This window comes from Orycteropus afer, unplaced genomic scaffold, assembly GCF_000298275.1.
Source record: "Orycteropus afer afer isolate SDZICR_OR568_19922 unplaced genomic scaffold, OryAfe1.0 scaffold00020, whole genome shotgun sequence".
In the NCBI taxonomy this organism is placed as follows: Eukaryota; Metazoa; Chordata; class Mammalia; order Tubulidentata; family Orycteropodidae; genus Orycteropus; species Orycteropus afer.
This window is the reverse complement of record NW_006921607.1, coordinates 10,920,797-10,937,519: the sequence shown is the minus strand read 5'-3', so window position 1 is coordinate 10,937,519 and position 16,723 is coordinate 10,920,797. Positions and strand designations below refer to the sequence as shown.

Here is a 16,723-nt window from a genome sequence, read left to right as displayed (position 1 = left end):
AGAAGGCTGGTGGTTCAAACCCACCAGCCACTCCTCGGAAGGAAGGTTGGGCAATCCTACTTCCGTAGTGATACTGCCTCGGAAACCAAGGAGGGGTCGCTATGAGTAGGGGCTGACTCGACGGCAAATAACAACAACAACAACAGGCATATCTATAGAGACTGGGTTTATTAGTAGATACCAAAGGTTGGTGGGAAGGGAAATGAGGAGTAACTGACTGCATAAGGGGTACTGAGTTTCTGTTTTTGTTGTTGTGTGCTGTCAAGTTGATTGCAACTCATAGCGACCCTATAGGACAGAGTAGAACTGCCCTGTAGGGTTTTCTAGGCAGTAATTTTTATGGGAACAGATCATTAGGTCTTTCTCCCATGGGTTCTAACTCCTGAACTTGTGGTTAATAGCTGAGTGTTTAACCACTGTGCCACCAGGAGTCAGGTTGCATGGTGGTTAAAGCTTTTGGCTGTCAACCAAAAGGTCAGTAGTTCAAACCCACCAGCCCCTTTGTGGGAGAAAAATGAGGCATTCTGCTTCTGTAAAGATTTACAGCCTTGGAAACCTTATGGGGCAGTTCTGCTCTACCCTATAGTATCACTGTGGGTCAGAATTCGATGGCATTGGTTTTTGGAATTTCTGAAAAACTGGAAATAAATGGTGGTGATAATTGCACACATGGTGAATGTAATTAATGTCACTGAACTGTACATGTGAAAATGGTGGAAATGTCAAGTATTTTGTTATATACTTATTTTACTACCATGAAATGAAATGAAATACCATTAAGAGACGAAAAGACAGGGCCAGAGAGACAAAGAAGCTATTTGTGACACGAATTATCCACAACAGGCTCATATTAAGAAAAGAAAAAGAACACCTTCAAGTCAATAAAGAAAAAGAAGAAAACCCAAAAGAAATATGGCCCAAAGATTTGAATAGGCAATTCATAAAAGACAGTCCCATGTCCGTTAAACATATGCAGAAAGTTCATCTTTTTTAATCATCAGGGAAATACAAATAAAACCTTAATGAGATACTAGTATATACCCACTAGAGTGGCTAATATTAAAAAGACTGACAGCCCCAAGGATTGGCAAGAGTATGAAACAGTATAAACTCTGATATACTGCTGATGAGAGTGAGAGTATAGATTTACATAGACCCTTGGAAAACTGACAGTATCTTTTGAAGTTGAATATACCCATACACTATGATCCAGCAATTCTACCCTTACTTATATACCTAATAGGGAATGTATACCAGTGTCCTCTAAAAGACTGTTCGTACCAAAATGAATAGCCTCAAACGGGAAACAAGTCAAATACCTATCAACAGGAGAATAAATTGTGAACTATTATGTAAGGAGAACTACACAGCAATGAAAAAGAATGAGCTACTGCTACATGCAGCCTAGATGAATCTCACATACTGCTGAGCAGATGGATCCATGCACAAAAAAGAACACATTTATTTATATAACTGGACAGTTCTAAAACAGGCAAAACTAATCTACAAAGATAGACGTTAGACTGGTGGTTACCTTTGTGGGGAGTGTTGACTGGGAAGAAATATGAGTGAGGCTAGATCACTCCTTGTGAACTTGATACAACCTCTGACAAGAAAAGTGAAAAGTGCCAGGTGCCTGTGGGGGCCAACTAGGTAATTTAGGTAATTTAGTCTAATGCAGCAGGTCCAAAACAAGGTCATCTGCATAAATTAAATGACTGTGGAGACTGGTGAAACCAAGAGTGCATACCTGGCTTTATGGGGGGAAATGGCTCTTCTGGTCCTATTGACTGTTGCCCTGAGGGCATGTGGGAACTCAAGATTATTTTATAAGCTTTGAATGTAAAGATACTTTCAAAACCAAACCAAACTGACTGCTGTGGAGTTGGATCTAACTCATAGCGACCCCTCCTTGGGTGGCTGGGTGGTATCACTACGGAAGTAGATTGCTCAACCTTCTTTCTGAGGAGTGGCTGGTGGGTTTGAACTGCCAGCCTCCGGTTAGCAGTCAAATGCCTTAGGCACTACACCACCAGAGCTCCCGTAAAGATATTTAGTGGCATTATTTATGATGACCAAAAGTGTTCACCAGGAGGAAGATAATGGTTATTTCAACCACTTGGCTCATCTTTATGCAGCCATTAACATAGTGTTAAAATCTATAATTACATGGGAAATTCGTGGTGAAGAGAGTAGGCTACAAAGTTGTGCATACTCTTTGGTCATAATTCAGCGTTTCTAGAGGACAGCCTGATAGGTCTAATGCATAAAGCAAAACAGGCCTGCATTCAAGGCAGCCTTCATTGTTGCCCCAAGTCATGAAAGTTCTTTCTTTTCTCTTCTTCAAAAGCAGTTAACATCAAATGCAGCTGGGCAGAAAGCTGAGCCCCAGCATTCTTCCAGATGTGACAATCTATAGTGCAGCCAGAGGATTTTTATTTTGTAGCTTTCCCAGGGTAAAACAACACACATTCCACAGTCTCTCTTAGTTCAGGATGTTGAACTGTAGTGTCACATTCATGCCAGGAACAATCTTAAGAATATCGATTTCTTTTCTAAAGATTTGCTGCTGGTTTGAGATGAACAGAGGCATTCTCCAGTCCTCTAGTTACAATGTGTGCTCTCAAAAATAGGGCCTTGGCTTTAAAACAAAAAAGAAAAATTTTAAAATATTCCTTTCTGACCTTTATTTTTTGTTTGTATGAACTTAGATTTTGTTTAGCAGAATTTTGTATTTAAAATAACAACTTTATTGTGATATATTTTGCATACCATGAAATTAATCCTTTGAACCACTCATGAGCTTCTCTGCAAAAGGAAGACTAAGCAGTCCGTTTCCATAAAGATTTATTGCCTCGGAAACCTAAAGGGGATCACTGTGAGTCAGAATCGACTTGATGGCAATGAGTTTGGTTTGGTTTGAGTGTATTCACAAAGGCGCTGTGGTGGTGCAGTGGTTAAGGCATTTGGCTGCTAACCAGAGGGTCAGTGGTTCGAACCTACCACCTGTCCTGCAGAAAAAAGTTGAGCCAGTCTGCCTCCGTAAAGATTATAGCCTTGGAAACCGTGTGGGGGTTGCTGTGAGTTGGAATCAACTCGATGCCAGTGAGTTTGGTTTGGTTTCAGCATATTCACAAAGGGTAGTGCATTGATCACTAATTCATTGTGATCAAGAGAACATACTTTCTATGATTTCGTTTCTTTTAAACTTCCTGAGGATTGTTTTATGATCTGACATATGATCTACAGTGAAGAATGATCTGTATCACTCGAGTAAATAAATAATTTGCTGTTATTTGATGGCGTGTTCTTTTAAGTCAAGATGTTTCAGTTTTGTTCAGGTCTTCTCTTTCCTTGTTGATGCTCTACTAGTTACCTATAATATTATTAAAAATGAGGTATTGAACTATCCAACTATTATTAACTTGTCTATTTCTCCCTTTAATTCTGTCACCTTTGCTTGTATATTTTGGGGCTCTGTTGTTAGGTCCTTGTATGTTTATAATTGTTGTGTGTTTCTGATGGATTGACTCTCTATAATGTCCTTTGTCACAACAGAATTTTTTTAATTCATACTTAAGTTTAAGCAAAATTATTTACTGTAATAAAGGTATGTAAAATGAAAAGTGAGTTACATCTTAACCTCAAGCTTCTGTAGAAATCAGTGTTAACAATTTAAGGCCCTTTTTATAAATTTACACACATAGATGTTCTTTAAGCAGGAGAGTAGTGATAATGTTTTGTAGCTTTAAAAAATTAAAGCCTGGTGGAACCACTGAGACTATGGCCCCTAGATGCCCTTCAAGTCTGGAATTGAACCCACACTTGTGGCTTCCAGCCAAACAAAAGACATGTGCATGAGTCTAACATTTACCAGAGGGAGATACACTCCTTGGAGAGAACAGTGTGGGAGAAAGAAGGGCTGCTTATGCACAGGGAAACAGCTCAGGGGGCAGGAGTGCATGGAGGATGGAGGGTGGACACAGGGAAGAAGTAACTATCAGGAGGAAGTGGGAGGGGAGCTGTTCCATTGTGGTAAATTGTGGTCAGTGTCATGAGACAAAGTATATATGAACTGCTGTACGGAAAGTGAATTTGCTCTGTAAAATTTCACCCGAATCACAATTAAAAAAATACATATATTAAAGCCACATTGAATCCCAGAGATTACCTAGTCTGACACTTAACTTTTTAAAATGAAACAGCTGAGGCCTTTGGAGGGGCAGTGATTTGCCCAAGTTCCCATGGGAAATAGGTGACTGAACTAGAGCTAGAACCCAGTTTCCTGACTCTTGGTACATTGCACTTTCAAGTGAATGTCAGTGTTTCCTGTCCCAGAACAAAAGGATGTTGTAATACTGTGATAGATACTTGAGCTATGAATTGTATGGCAAAAATTGTTTTATAAGTTGTATTTTGGATTCATTTTGAAGGATTTATTCCTTTTTTTTTTTCTCTTTTTCATAGCTACTTGTAGAAATTCTTATGAGGCCTACGATCTCTATCCGAGGACAGAAACTGAAAAGTAAGTATACTTGTCACCAACTAGTCTTTGTTTCCCAAACTGCTGGTATGGTATAGTTTCCATGATTTGCCCTTTCTTTTTTAACATCTTGCATTGAGTGAGTGAGTCCCTCACATTCAGCTGCAGGACGTCTTCTCCATCCTGAACCTAAGCAGCTCTCTTTATTCTTTTGTGCTGGATGGAAATACAGATATGGGGCTTTGAAAGTGGGGAAACCTAGCTATGGGATATATGGCAGCTCTCTGTACTATCTTTGCAGTTTTTCTGTAAATCTTAAAACTGTTGTAAGATTTAAAAATTATTACTTAAATAAAATAAAAATAAAAGTGGGGAAACTACTAAAAGAATTGCATGTTTGTACTTTCCCCAGTCCATGGGTCCAGCTTTTATGTCTTTGGAAAGTCTTTTTTAAAAACACACTCACTAGTTTTTTGTTTGGAGTCCCTGGGTGGTACACACAGTTCAGTGCTCAACTACTAGCCAGAACGTTGCTGATTCATACCTACCCAGAGGTACCTTGGAAGACTGGCCTGGTGATCTGCTTCCAAAAGGTCACAGCCTTGAAAATCCTATGGAGCAGTTCTACGCTGCCCATTTGGGCTCATCATGAGTTGACAGCAGCTAACAAAAGTTCAGTTATTATCAGAATATGTATGGTCAAAAGTAAAAGTCTTCTTTATAACTTAACGTGTTACAAATATTCTCCGTAGCTATTCAGTGTTTACTTTTAAAAACAAATAAATGCACTTTACTGTGGCATTAAGAGCCAGAGATCATCTCAATTAACATTTGATGAATACCTTTCTACAAATGTTATGGATATATATTCTTTCCTAACATCAGTAGACCATGCTACATAAGATCACATTTGTATGTGCAGTAGTGATTAAGAGGACTCATTTTCCTCTTTGATATCTCAGCCTTTCTACTCTTATCTAAATTGGTTCTTCACATTCTCTATTTTCCTCACAACAAGTAATATCTTGTGATACTTGTTGGTATGCTTATTCTCTCTTCCTCTCACTAGACTAATGAACTCTATTAGGGACAAGACTGTGTCTTCTGTTTTTTACCTGCTCAACATTCTGTGCTTTGTGTCTGATCTAGAGTAGGTGTGGAATAAATATTTGATGAATGGATGAATCCCAATTCCCTTTGAAAACGGAATGTCTAGAAATACTGTTATATTACTGTCTCAGTGTTCCACCCTGCTCTGAAGTCATTAACTAACCCAAAAGCCAAAAACCCCAGTAGGGTGCATGGCAGTGATGAGGGAAACAGCATCTGCAGTTACTAAAGCTTGGCAGGGCTGCCCACTGAGATCTCGGAAGGAGGCCTAGTGTTCTAGAGTTTATGGAGTTAACAGCACAAGAGTAGATGAGCACAAAATTTTTTACAATAAAAGCAATACAAACCAAAACGTGTACTCCATGATTTACACTCGGTTTTATCATCTTCTGGTTTTGGGGTCATAAAAACTCGGTTTCTCCTTGTGCTCCTTTCCTCTTCTGCTCAAGAGATAGCTAGTTTCTCATAGCAGTTAGTAGGTCATGTATTAAAAGCCAGTTGGCTAACACGACTAACAAAAAATAAAACAAAAAGTGCTCGTAATTGGCGAGTCTTTGGTAAAGACGGTATCCTTGCTGCTTGTAGAATTTTCATTAGAAATTTATAATGAGTTAATAAGCTTACACTATGGGTTCTAGTAGTTCTACTTTTGGAAGGGTATTTTGAGGGACCAATTCAACAGAAGCATAATAAGGCTATACAGATGTATTAGATAGTTTTATTTATAGTCTATTTAAATAGCAAAAACAAACATAACTCCTAAGCAAGCCACAGAGGAAAAATAGCTTTATTAAATGATGGAACCACAACAGTTTAAAGTTATGAAGACTAGGGAACTTAATAGGAAATGGCTGCTATGTCAAGCCAAAAAGCAGTATACAAATTGGTTTGTAGGTTCTGATGGGCACTATGAAAATCTGTAGTAGACAAGGTCTGGAAGGAGGTATGCCAAAAGGAAATAATCATCTTGGAGGGAATTGTGAGTAACAGTTCTTATGTTCAAAAAAATTAACATTGTTACACTATCTTTTTAATGAGGAAAGTAACCTATTATTCCCCTTTGACTTTCAGTAAGTGATGAAATGTCCAAGGACTGCTTGAGCATCCTGTATAATACCTGTGTCTGTGTAAGTACTCCTGCAGTTGGGGCCCCACTTGTCTCTCCATCACATCTACAATGCTTAAGAAGGGAAGATTCAAGTCGGGGTGGCAGACATGAGCGCTGTCTTCAGACATTGGGGGAACTGGACTTGTTTTTGTGTGCCTCAGAATCAAAACCAACAGGTAGAAATGATGAAGAGGCAAAGTCTGATCACTCTAAGAGCCAGGGCTGCCTTAGCGGGTACCGTACTCCTGTAGTCCTGGAGGTGTCCAAGTAGGGACTGAACAATTACTTGTCAGGGGGATATAAGTATTAGAAGGGTCTCATGGCCTTTAAGATTCCTTTCAACCCCACATTCTAAGATTCTACCTATTCTTTCATTTTCCTTGTTAACACGACAAGAACCAGAAGCCCCACCCATATATTGAACAGGACAGTCTACCATGTCGATAATTGAATGAATGGTACATAAAGGAAGCAATTTGGTGTAAAGAAAAGAGCCCAGTACTTAGTGTTAGAACTTAATTCTGTGTACTGGTCGTTGGCTTCGCGGCTATTAGTTCACTTCCCTGATCCTTACTTTCTTATCAAAAGTTTTATTAGTAGTCATACTAACAATAGAAGGTGGTTGTGACAACTAAATGAGATAATAGACATGAAGGCATTTTGAAATTGCTTGACATCCGTGTTAGATTTCCTAAGATATCATACTTGTCTTTTAAGAGCTCATGATGTAGTAGACTATATAAATAGTAAAACCAAAATACAAGCAGAGTGAAATAAGTGATATTGTAGAATTGTATGTTACAGAAATAGAAAAATTAGATTCGGTCCTAGTCAGAGCAATAAGACGAGAAAAAGAAATGTATCCAGATTGGAAAAGAAGAAGTAAAATTATCTCTTGCTGATGGTATGATCCTGTATATGGAAAAATCCCAAAAAGTCCACAGAAAATTTCTAGAGCTAATAGAGAATTTAGCAAAGTTGCACAGTATAAGGTCAATAGACAAAAATCAGTTGAGTTTCTATGCACCAGCAGTGAGAAATCTGACAGGGAAATTAGAAAAACTGTAAAACGTTGTTGAAAGAGATTAAAGAAGACTTAAGTAAATAGAAAGATGTTCCACATTCATGGTTTGGAAGCCTCGATATTGGTTTTGTTTTTCTTTTTTTAAAGAACGGAAGTTTATTTTCTGCTTGTACAAGAGGCCAGAAGTTCAAGAGTATGGCTCTAGGGGGAGATCCTTCCTTATTGGTAGCCCCATCAGTTCCTTAGTGTTGCTTGGCATCCTTGGTGTCTGTCTTCCCCCTGTGTGCCTCTGTGTTTACTCAGCTCTTTTTATAACTCTTAAATGATTAGGTTTAGGACTCAGTCTACTCTGGCATGACCTCATTAATGTAACAAAAGAAAACCCCTATTTCCAAACAGAACTTTGATACTGGCTATTGACTTGATCTCCGTCAGTCTTACTGTCTCTCATCGTTTGGTTGTCTAACCATCCTTCCTTCCATGGTGTCCACATGTACCATGAGACAGAAGGTGGAAGCTGTGAGGGCTCTAGAGTTCTGGTCTTAGAACTGGCATAGCATCACTTCTTCCCTCTTTCTTTCAGTCAAAGCAAGTCATAAGGCCAGCTCAAATTCAATCAACTACATCCACCACTCGGAGCACCTCAAGGGCAGAGTTTGGATTTTGATTATCACAGTGGGAAGACTTAATATCGTTACGACATCAATACTACCTAAAGCAATCTGTAGATTCAGTGCAATTCAGATCCAAATTCCAACAGCCTTCTTTACAGAAATAGAAAAACCAATCCAATCCTCAAGTTTATATGGAATGGAAAGAGACCTCAAATAGCTAAAGCAGTGTTGAAAGAGAAGAGCAAAGTAGGAGGACTCACATTTCCTGATTTTAAAACACACTATATCCGGTGTCAGTAATCAGAACAGCCTGGTACTGGGATAATAGTAGACATACAGGCCAATGGAATAGAATTGAGAGTCCAGAAATAATCCCACACATCTATGGTCAACTGATTTTTTTTTTTGTGTGTGTGTGTGTGTGATTTGGGTGAAAGTTTACAGAGCAAATTCACTTTCCATACAGCAGTTCACACACGTTGTCTCATGACATGACATGACTACAATTTACTCCAATGCAACAGCTCCCCTCCCACTTCCTCCTATGGTCAACTGATTGTGTGTGTGTGTGTGTGTGTGATTTGGGTGGAAATTTACAGAGCAAATTCACTTTCCATACAGCAGTTCACACACACGTTGTCTCGTGACATGACATGACTACAATTTACTCCAATGCAGCAGCTCCCCTCCCACTTCTTCCTATGGTCAACTGATTTTTGACAAGGGTACTAAGTCCATTCAGTGGGAAAAGAGGCTCGTCAATAAATGGTGTTAGAAATACCAGATTTCCACAAGCAGAAAAATAAAACAGGACTCATGTCTCATACCGTGTCCAGAAACAGATTTAAAAAACAATTGGAGACCTAACTATGCAAACTAAAGCCGTACAAACTTACTGAAGAAAATGCGGGGACAGTGCTTTCAGGCCTGGCACTCAGCAGTGGGTGACCTGATACAGTAACAAAAGCCCAACAGTGAGAGACAAAGCGAGTAAATGGGGCCTCACAAAAATTAAAACCTTTTGTTCATCAAAAGTCTTTGCCAAAACAATGTAAAGACATCCTGCTGACTGGGAGAATATCTTTGGAAACCACGTATCCAATAAGAATCTAATAAAGTATATATAAAACTTCAACAACAAAAGGACAGACAACCCAGTCATAAAACCAGCAAAGGATTTAAAGACAGTTCAACGAAGAGGACATTCACATGGCCACCAAACACATGAAAAGATGCTCAACGTCATTAGCCATCAGAGAAAGCACAAAGCAAAGCCACAGTTAAATGCCATTTCATTTCCAGTAGGATGACTAAGATAAAAAAATAAAATAACAAATATTGGCGAGGATATGGGGAAATTGGAACCCTTACCCACTGCTGGTAGGAATGCAAAATGGTACAGCTGTTGTTGAAAACAGTGTGGCAGTTCCTCAGAAAACTAAAATTACAACTATCCCCAAAAAACCAAACTCACTGCCATAGAGTTGATTTCAACTCATAGTGACCCCTCCTTGGGTTTCTGAGGCAGTATCAGTAGGGAAGTAGATTGCCCCATCTTCTTCTGAGGAGTGGTTGGTGGGTGTGACCTGCCAGCCTGGTGGTCAGCAGTCAGATGCCTTTGGCACTATGCCACCAGAGCTCTCCACAACTACCACAGAACCCAGCAGTTCCACTCCTAGGTATATACCTAAAAGACTTGTAAGCAGAGTCAAAAAGAGACTTACACACCAGTGGTCATTGCAGCACTATTCACAAATAGCCAAAAGGTAGAAGTACCCTAAATGCCCATTGACAGATGAATGGATAAACAAAATGTGGTACATATGTACAGTGATGACCTACTACTCAACCAATAGGGTAAATGAAGTCTTGAGACATGCTTCAATATGGATGGAACTGGAAGACATTATGCTAAATAAAAAAAGTAAATAAAAAAAGGACAAATAATGTATCACCTCACTTAGATAAAAAAGACAAGAAAAGGCAAATGTACAGAGACCAAAGTTTATTAGTGGTTACCAGGGAAAAGGGGCTGTTAACGGTGATGGAGAAATCGCATTGATTGAGGGTGGAGTTGCACAGCTGATTATTGTAATTGCTGTCAATAAAATATACACCTGTAAAAAGTTGAATTGGCAGAAGTTGTGTGATAGACATATTTACAACAATGACCCAAAAAAACAAAGAGGCTGATGGGGCTGCTTATGTAAAACCAAACACCTCATGGGATTTGATTCCTTGGTTTGGAGTTTTAGGGTCATGGGACATCCCAATTAATTGATCTAATAACATGTTTAGTGCTTCTGTTCTTTCACCTGGTTCATTGTGTAGTAACTGACATCTTAAAAGCTAGCCAGAGGCCATCTAAAGCACAATAGTCTGGCTTAATTAGTAACAGAGGTCTGCCTTGAGGATTATAAAGAGCTCTGGTGGGACAGTAGTTAAGGCATTTGACTGTTGATCAAAAGGTCAGCAGTTTGAACCCACCAGCCACTCTGCAGGAGAAGATGAGACAGTCTGGTTCCATAAAAATTCACAGTCTTGGAAACCTTCTGGGACCTGCTGTGAGTTGTAATCCACTCAGTGGCAGTGGGTAGATTTTTGAGCATTATACTTTTTAAAGAGCTAGCTATATGGGATCAAATTGACATCAGCAACTTGATAGATAGGAACCATAAGGGGCAGTGAGTTTATGTTCATGAGAGAAGCAGCAGAAGAGGAGGGTAAGAATGGTTGCATAACTCAGAGTATGTAATCATTGTAACCAAATGGTACATAGAGAAACTACTGCCGAATTGGTGTATGTTGTGCTGTATATATTGTCAACAACAAGAACAAAATAAATAAAATTTAGAAAAAAAAATGTTTGGTTCTATTTTATTTCTTGCCTCATTCACATAAGGATTTCAGATCCCTTATAGGGTTAATGAAATCTACAGAGATCACAAACTTGGACTAGGTAAGAAAGAAAAGGATAAACCAAGATTGGAGATATAAAATATATCCAGGGATTGGGCTGATAAAAAATCTAGACCATAAAAGATCATCTATACTATGAATGAAGCCCAGATTTGTGTCTAAGCAGCTTATACAATAGAGAAAGATGATTGAACACTCAGTTTTGCATCTATAACAGTGCTGCCCAATAGAAAAACAAGTCATTTCAATTATTTAAATTTCCTTGTTGTTATGGTTATATGTAGCCATATTTAAAAAAAAATTTTTTTAAAGACTAAGTTGTTGTTATGTGCTGACGAGTTGGATCCAACTCATAGCGACCCCTCCTTGGGTTTCTGAGGCAGTATCACTACGGAAGTAGATTGCCCCATCTTCCTTCCGAGGAGTAGCTGGTGGGTTTGAACCGCCACCCTTCTGGTTAGCAGTCTAGTGCCTTAGGCACTATGCCACCAGAGCTCCCAAAGACTTAAGTAGGTGAAATGAATTTTAATAATATAACTTCTTAGCCTAATAATAGAATATTGTCATTTGAACATGTAATCAATAAAATAATTGAGATATTTAAATTATTTTTGTAGTACTAAGTTTTCTAAATATAGTGTGTGTTTGGGGAGCTCTGGTGGTGTAATGCCTAAGGCATTTGACTGCTAACCAGAAGGCTGGCAGTTCAAACCCACCAGCCACACCTGGGAAGGAAGATTGGGTAATCTACTTTCATAGTCATACTGCCTTGGAAACCCAAGGAGGGGCTGCTGTGAGTCGAATTGACTCATTGGCAGTGAGTTTGGTTTTTTTTTTTTTTTTTGAGTGTGTGTTTTACTCTCAAAGCTCAACTCAGTTTGGACTAGCCACATTTCATGTTCAGTAGCCACATGTAGCTAGAGACACAGACAGCTTTGTAAGATAAAAATAAACCAAGTGTACAGTAAAAGCACAATTATTCTCGCCTCTGAGACTAGTAAGAAATTGTTTTTGTAAGGAAGCATAGGGTAGGATGTAATGATTCCATCATTGGTAACTTCCATATAGTCGTTGGTTTTATGAGGCTGTTGGCTAATTGTGACTTCCAGTGTTAACCAGTGATATTCCAGAAGACAATTCAGTTAATGAAAATAAAAACGAGAGCGTAGGATGACGATGTGGTCCAACTCTGTGCTCATCTGCAGATTCCAGGTTGGAGAACCTAGGACTTTAAACAACATTGCTTCCAGGGATCAAAGAGTGAACAGGAAATGTGTGAAATTGCCCAGTGTTCAAGTGGGGACTTTGGAAAATTGTGACAAACTTGAAGGAAGCATGTTCTGCCTCATACTCACTGCCATGGAGTCGAATACTGACTCATAGCAACCCCGTTGGGTTTCTGAGTCTGTACATCTTTATGGAAGTAGATTGCCCCATCTTCCTTCCATGGAGCAGCTGGTGGGTTTGAACCGCTGACCTTCTGGTTAGCAGTCAAGTGCCTTATCCTCTACACCACCAGAGCTTCTTGTGTACTGCCTAAAGAGATTTAAATACAAAATTTTTAAAAGTACTACTGGCCAAGTAAAACTTGGTCTGCTAGATTCTAGTATATAACCCCTGATTTAGATAATAGGCAAAAACTAGGGTAAGAAACTGTGAGGAATATCAGAAAACTTCTTTCCCCAGAAAAATGCATTTGTACTCAAAGCTATGTGTATAGTTTTAGGGATTTAGTGCCCCATTTAGTAATTCCTGCTGTAGAGGAAGGGAGGGGAGGGATTGTGTGTCGATGGTTACTCCTGACTTGGGAAGAGTGAGAAGGCTTTTTAGAGCAGGAGATATTTTAGCCAGCTTGTGAAAGAGGAGTCGGACTTTGCTAGGATTTCGAATATTCAAGGGTTGGTAGTCAGGGCAGCGAGACTGAATGTAGGCCTTGAGAAGATGATAATTTATTTTTTGTTTCAATATTCCGGAATTTTTGGTTGTCTGAATAAAGCTAGACTTGTTACTGGTTCATATCTCCTAGCCACTGTAGGTACTATATATCGTTAGGAAACAAACAATTTTTAATGTGCCGGTGCTGTACTAAAGAAAAGAAATAGGACAGTAATACAGAAATCAGACTGAAATTATTTTCTTTAGTTAAGGTCCTGTTTAATGTTATAAGTCTTTAAGATTTATTAACTCAGCACATTTTGATTGATGACTGTGAAAGTTAATTTAGCTTTGATGCTCCTAATCCCACTGAGTAAAATGCTTCTTGGGTCAGGGTTCCTCGTTACCAAAATGTGTTTGCCTGCACACTTGAGATGCTTTTAAGAGAATCATGTTTGTTGCAGTGTGCCTTGAGGAATTTTCTTCAGTTTAGAGGCTGAACAGGAACGAAGAAAGAAATACAAAGCCCCAAAGCTCACTGGTTGCCTAAGGTAGCAGAGATGTATTGTGTGTATGTGTGTGTAGGCTAACAGTACTGCAGTTTTAAATCCAAATTCTCAGACCTAACTTTTTTTTTTTTTTAACTTTTTATTGTGATTTGGATAAAACTTTACAGAGCAAATTTTCCATTGAACAGTTCATACACATTTTGTTTCTGGCATTGATCGCAGTCCCCACAATGTAACTGCGTTCATCCTGCTTCCTCCTTGTGTTTCCTGTTTCCGTCTGTCCTCCTTTCCTGTTTCTTCCTGACTTCTGAGCTTTGTTGTTTTTGGGTGCCATTGAGTCAGCTCTGACTCATAGCGACCCTGTGCACAGCAGAACGAAACACTGCCCACTCCTGTGCCAGCCTCACAATACTTGCAATATCTGAGCCCATGGTTGTAGCCACTGTGTCAGTCCATCTTGTTGAGGGCCTTCCTCTTTTTTGTTGACCCTCCACTTTACCAAGCATGATATCCTTCTCCAGGGAATGGTATGGTCCCTTCTGACAACATGATCACTGGGCAAATGCTTCCCCTTTGATTTCATGTGGTTGGTTGATCTAAGGAGTGTTAACCTCCCTGGTGTTATTTTCACCCTACAGGCCTGTTGATGTTTGTCTGAAAGTTGAACTACAGGAGTGAGTTCCATTCCAGGCTTGAAGGGTGTCTAACAGCCATAGTCTCGAGGGTTCCACCAATCCCTATCAGACCAGTAAGCCTGGTCATTTTTATGACTTTGAGTTTTACGCCATATTTTTCTCCCACTCTGTTCTTCTATTAGGAGCTCTGGTGGCATAGTGCCTAAGGCACTTGACTGCTAACCAGAAGGCTGGCGGTTCAAACCCACCAGCCACTTCTTGGAAGGAAGATGGGGCAATCTACTTCCATAGTGATGTTGTTGTTGTTGTTATGTGCCGTCGAGTCGGCCCCGACTCATACCGACCCCTCCTTGGGTTTCCGAGGCAGTATCACTACGGAAGTAGGATTGCCCAACCTTCCTTCCGAGGAGTGGCTGGTGGGTTTGAACCGCCAGCCTTCTGGTTAGCAGTCAAGTGCTTTAGCCACTATGCTATCAGAGCTCCTTCCGTAGTGATACTGCCTCCGAAACCCAAGGAGAGGTCGCCATGAGTCGGGTCCGACTCGATGGCACGTTACAACAACAACAACAATCCTTCTATTGTGATCTCTCAGAGTGATCAGTGGTGGATCCTGGGCACTAACTAGTTCCTCTGGTCTTTGGGTAGTGGAAGCTGTAGTTCATATGGTCCATTAGTGCTTTTGGATTAATTGTTTCTGTGCGTCTTTGACTTTCTTCACTCTTCTTTGCTTCTGGCAGGGACCAATGGTTGCACCTTAGATGACCGCACACAGGCTATTAAGACTCTAGTTGCTATTTACCAAAATAGGATTTAGAACATTGCCTTTGTGAATTGTTATGCCAAGTGACCTTGATGCCCCACCCTCAAGACTTCAGTCCTGGGCCCCCAAGCTCAGCCACTGATTCCCTTAAGGTGTTTGTGACAAAGTCCTTTGATGCACACAAATCTTAAATTTTGCTGGCTAACCCACCAACCACTCCTTGGAAGGAAGATTGGGTAGTCTGTTTCCATAGTGATAACTGCCTCGAAAACCCAAAGAGGGGTCACTATGAGTTGGATCCGACTCCAAGGCAGTACATTGTGTTTTGTGTTAACCTTACTTTGATTGAAAAAATTAGCAAATATAGGTAAGGTGAATACAGAGTCTAAATCATTTATGATCCAATTAACCAGATTGAACTACCACCAGGAGATTTGCTACAAATATTCTCAAAGTTTTTGTTATATGTAGGTTATATATATAGCTACCACATATGGTCAGTTTATTCTACAAAAATCGTAGAGATTCAGCTGTGTCATCTTTTCTAATGCTGGTATGGTATTCCATAGCATGGACATTGAATACTTGATTTATCTGTTCCATATTGACAGACATTTATATTGTCTAAAATATTTCTGTATTGTAAATGGTGCTGGGCTAAATAATGGCATATAGGATTTTTTAAGAATAGATTTTATTTTTTAGAGTAATTTTAGGTTTATAGAAAAATAGTATAGAACCTAAAGTTACCATTAACCCCTTCATTGTTTCTCCTGTTAACATCTTGCATTCCTCTGATACATTTTTTTTTTGTAATTGATGAAACAGTGTTGATACATTACTAACAAAGTCCATGGACTCACTCTTTGTATTTACAGCCCTGTGGGTTTTGAGAAATGGGTAATGTCATGTGTTCACCAATACAGTATCACACAGAATAGTTGCTTTCTTTTTTTAATTGTGATTTGAGTGAAAGTTTAAGGAGTAAATTGGTTTTCCATTCACAATTCATACACATTTTGTTTTTGTGACGTTATTCCAGTGCCCACAGAATAACAGTACTTTGGGCCCTTCCGCCCTGTGTGTATCATTTCCCTTCACCTTCTGTCCTGTCCCTTCCTGCCTTCTGAGCTTTCTCCTTTGGCAAATGCTGCCCTTCTGATCTCACGTGGTTGGTTATTCTGAGGAGTGTGTACTCTGCGTGGTGGCTTTGTTCACCCTAATGGCCTGTCTTTTGCTTGTTAAAAGTTGAGCCATGGGGCGAGTTCAGTTCCAGGCTTGAAGACTCACACGGAAGAGTTCCGCCATCCTGAAAATACCTGTGTTCCACCTCTTTACCCTCCCCTCTGAACCCCTGATAACCATTGATCTTTTCTCTGACTCTATAGTATTTTATCTTTCCCACAGTGTCACATAGTTGGAATCATAGCACATACCGCTTTTTCATACTGCTGCTTTCGATGACCAGTATGCATGTCTTTTCTTGGCTTTGTAGCTCATTTCTGTTTGTCACTGAATAATGCTCTAGTGTATAGATGTACCACAATTTGTTTATCCATTCACCTGTTAAAGGGCATTTTGATTGCTGCCAGTTTGGAACAGTTATGAATAAAGCAGCTATAAAATTTGTGTGTTTTTTATGTGGTCATGTATTTTTTTTTTTTTTTTTTTTTTTTTTAAATTAGG

At 39.5% G+C, this 16,723-nt stretch overlaps 1 protein-coding gene across 1 annotated transcript in view; it reads left to right on the top strand.

The window, feature by feature from the left end:
• LOC103191737 (transient receptor potential cation channel subfamily C member 4 associated protein) overlaps positions 1-16,723 on the top strand; it is a 93,832-nt gene that overhangs the window by 36,520 nt on the left and 40,589 nt on the right. The window contains exons 4-5 of the mRNA XM_007934588.2: positions 4,468-4,525; positions 6,665-6,720. Coding sequence (XP_007932779.1) covers positions 4,468-4,525; positions 6,665-6,720 — 114 coding nt within the window. The remainder of the gene's footprint in view (positions 1-4,467; positions 4,526-6,664; positions 6,721-16,723) is intronic.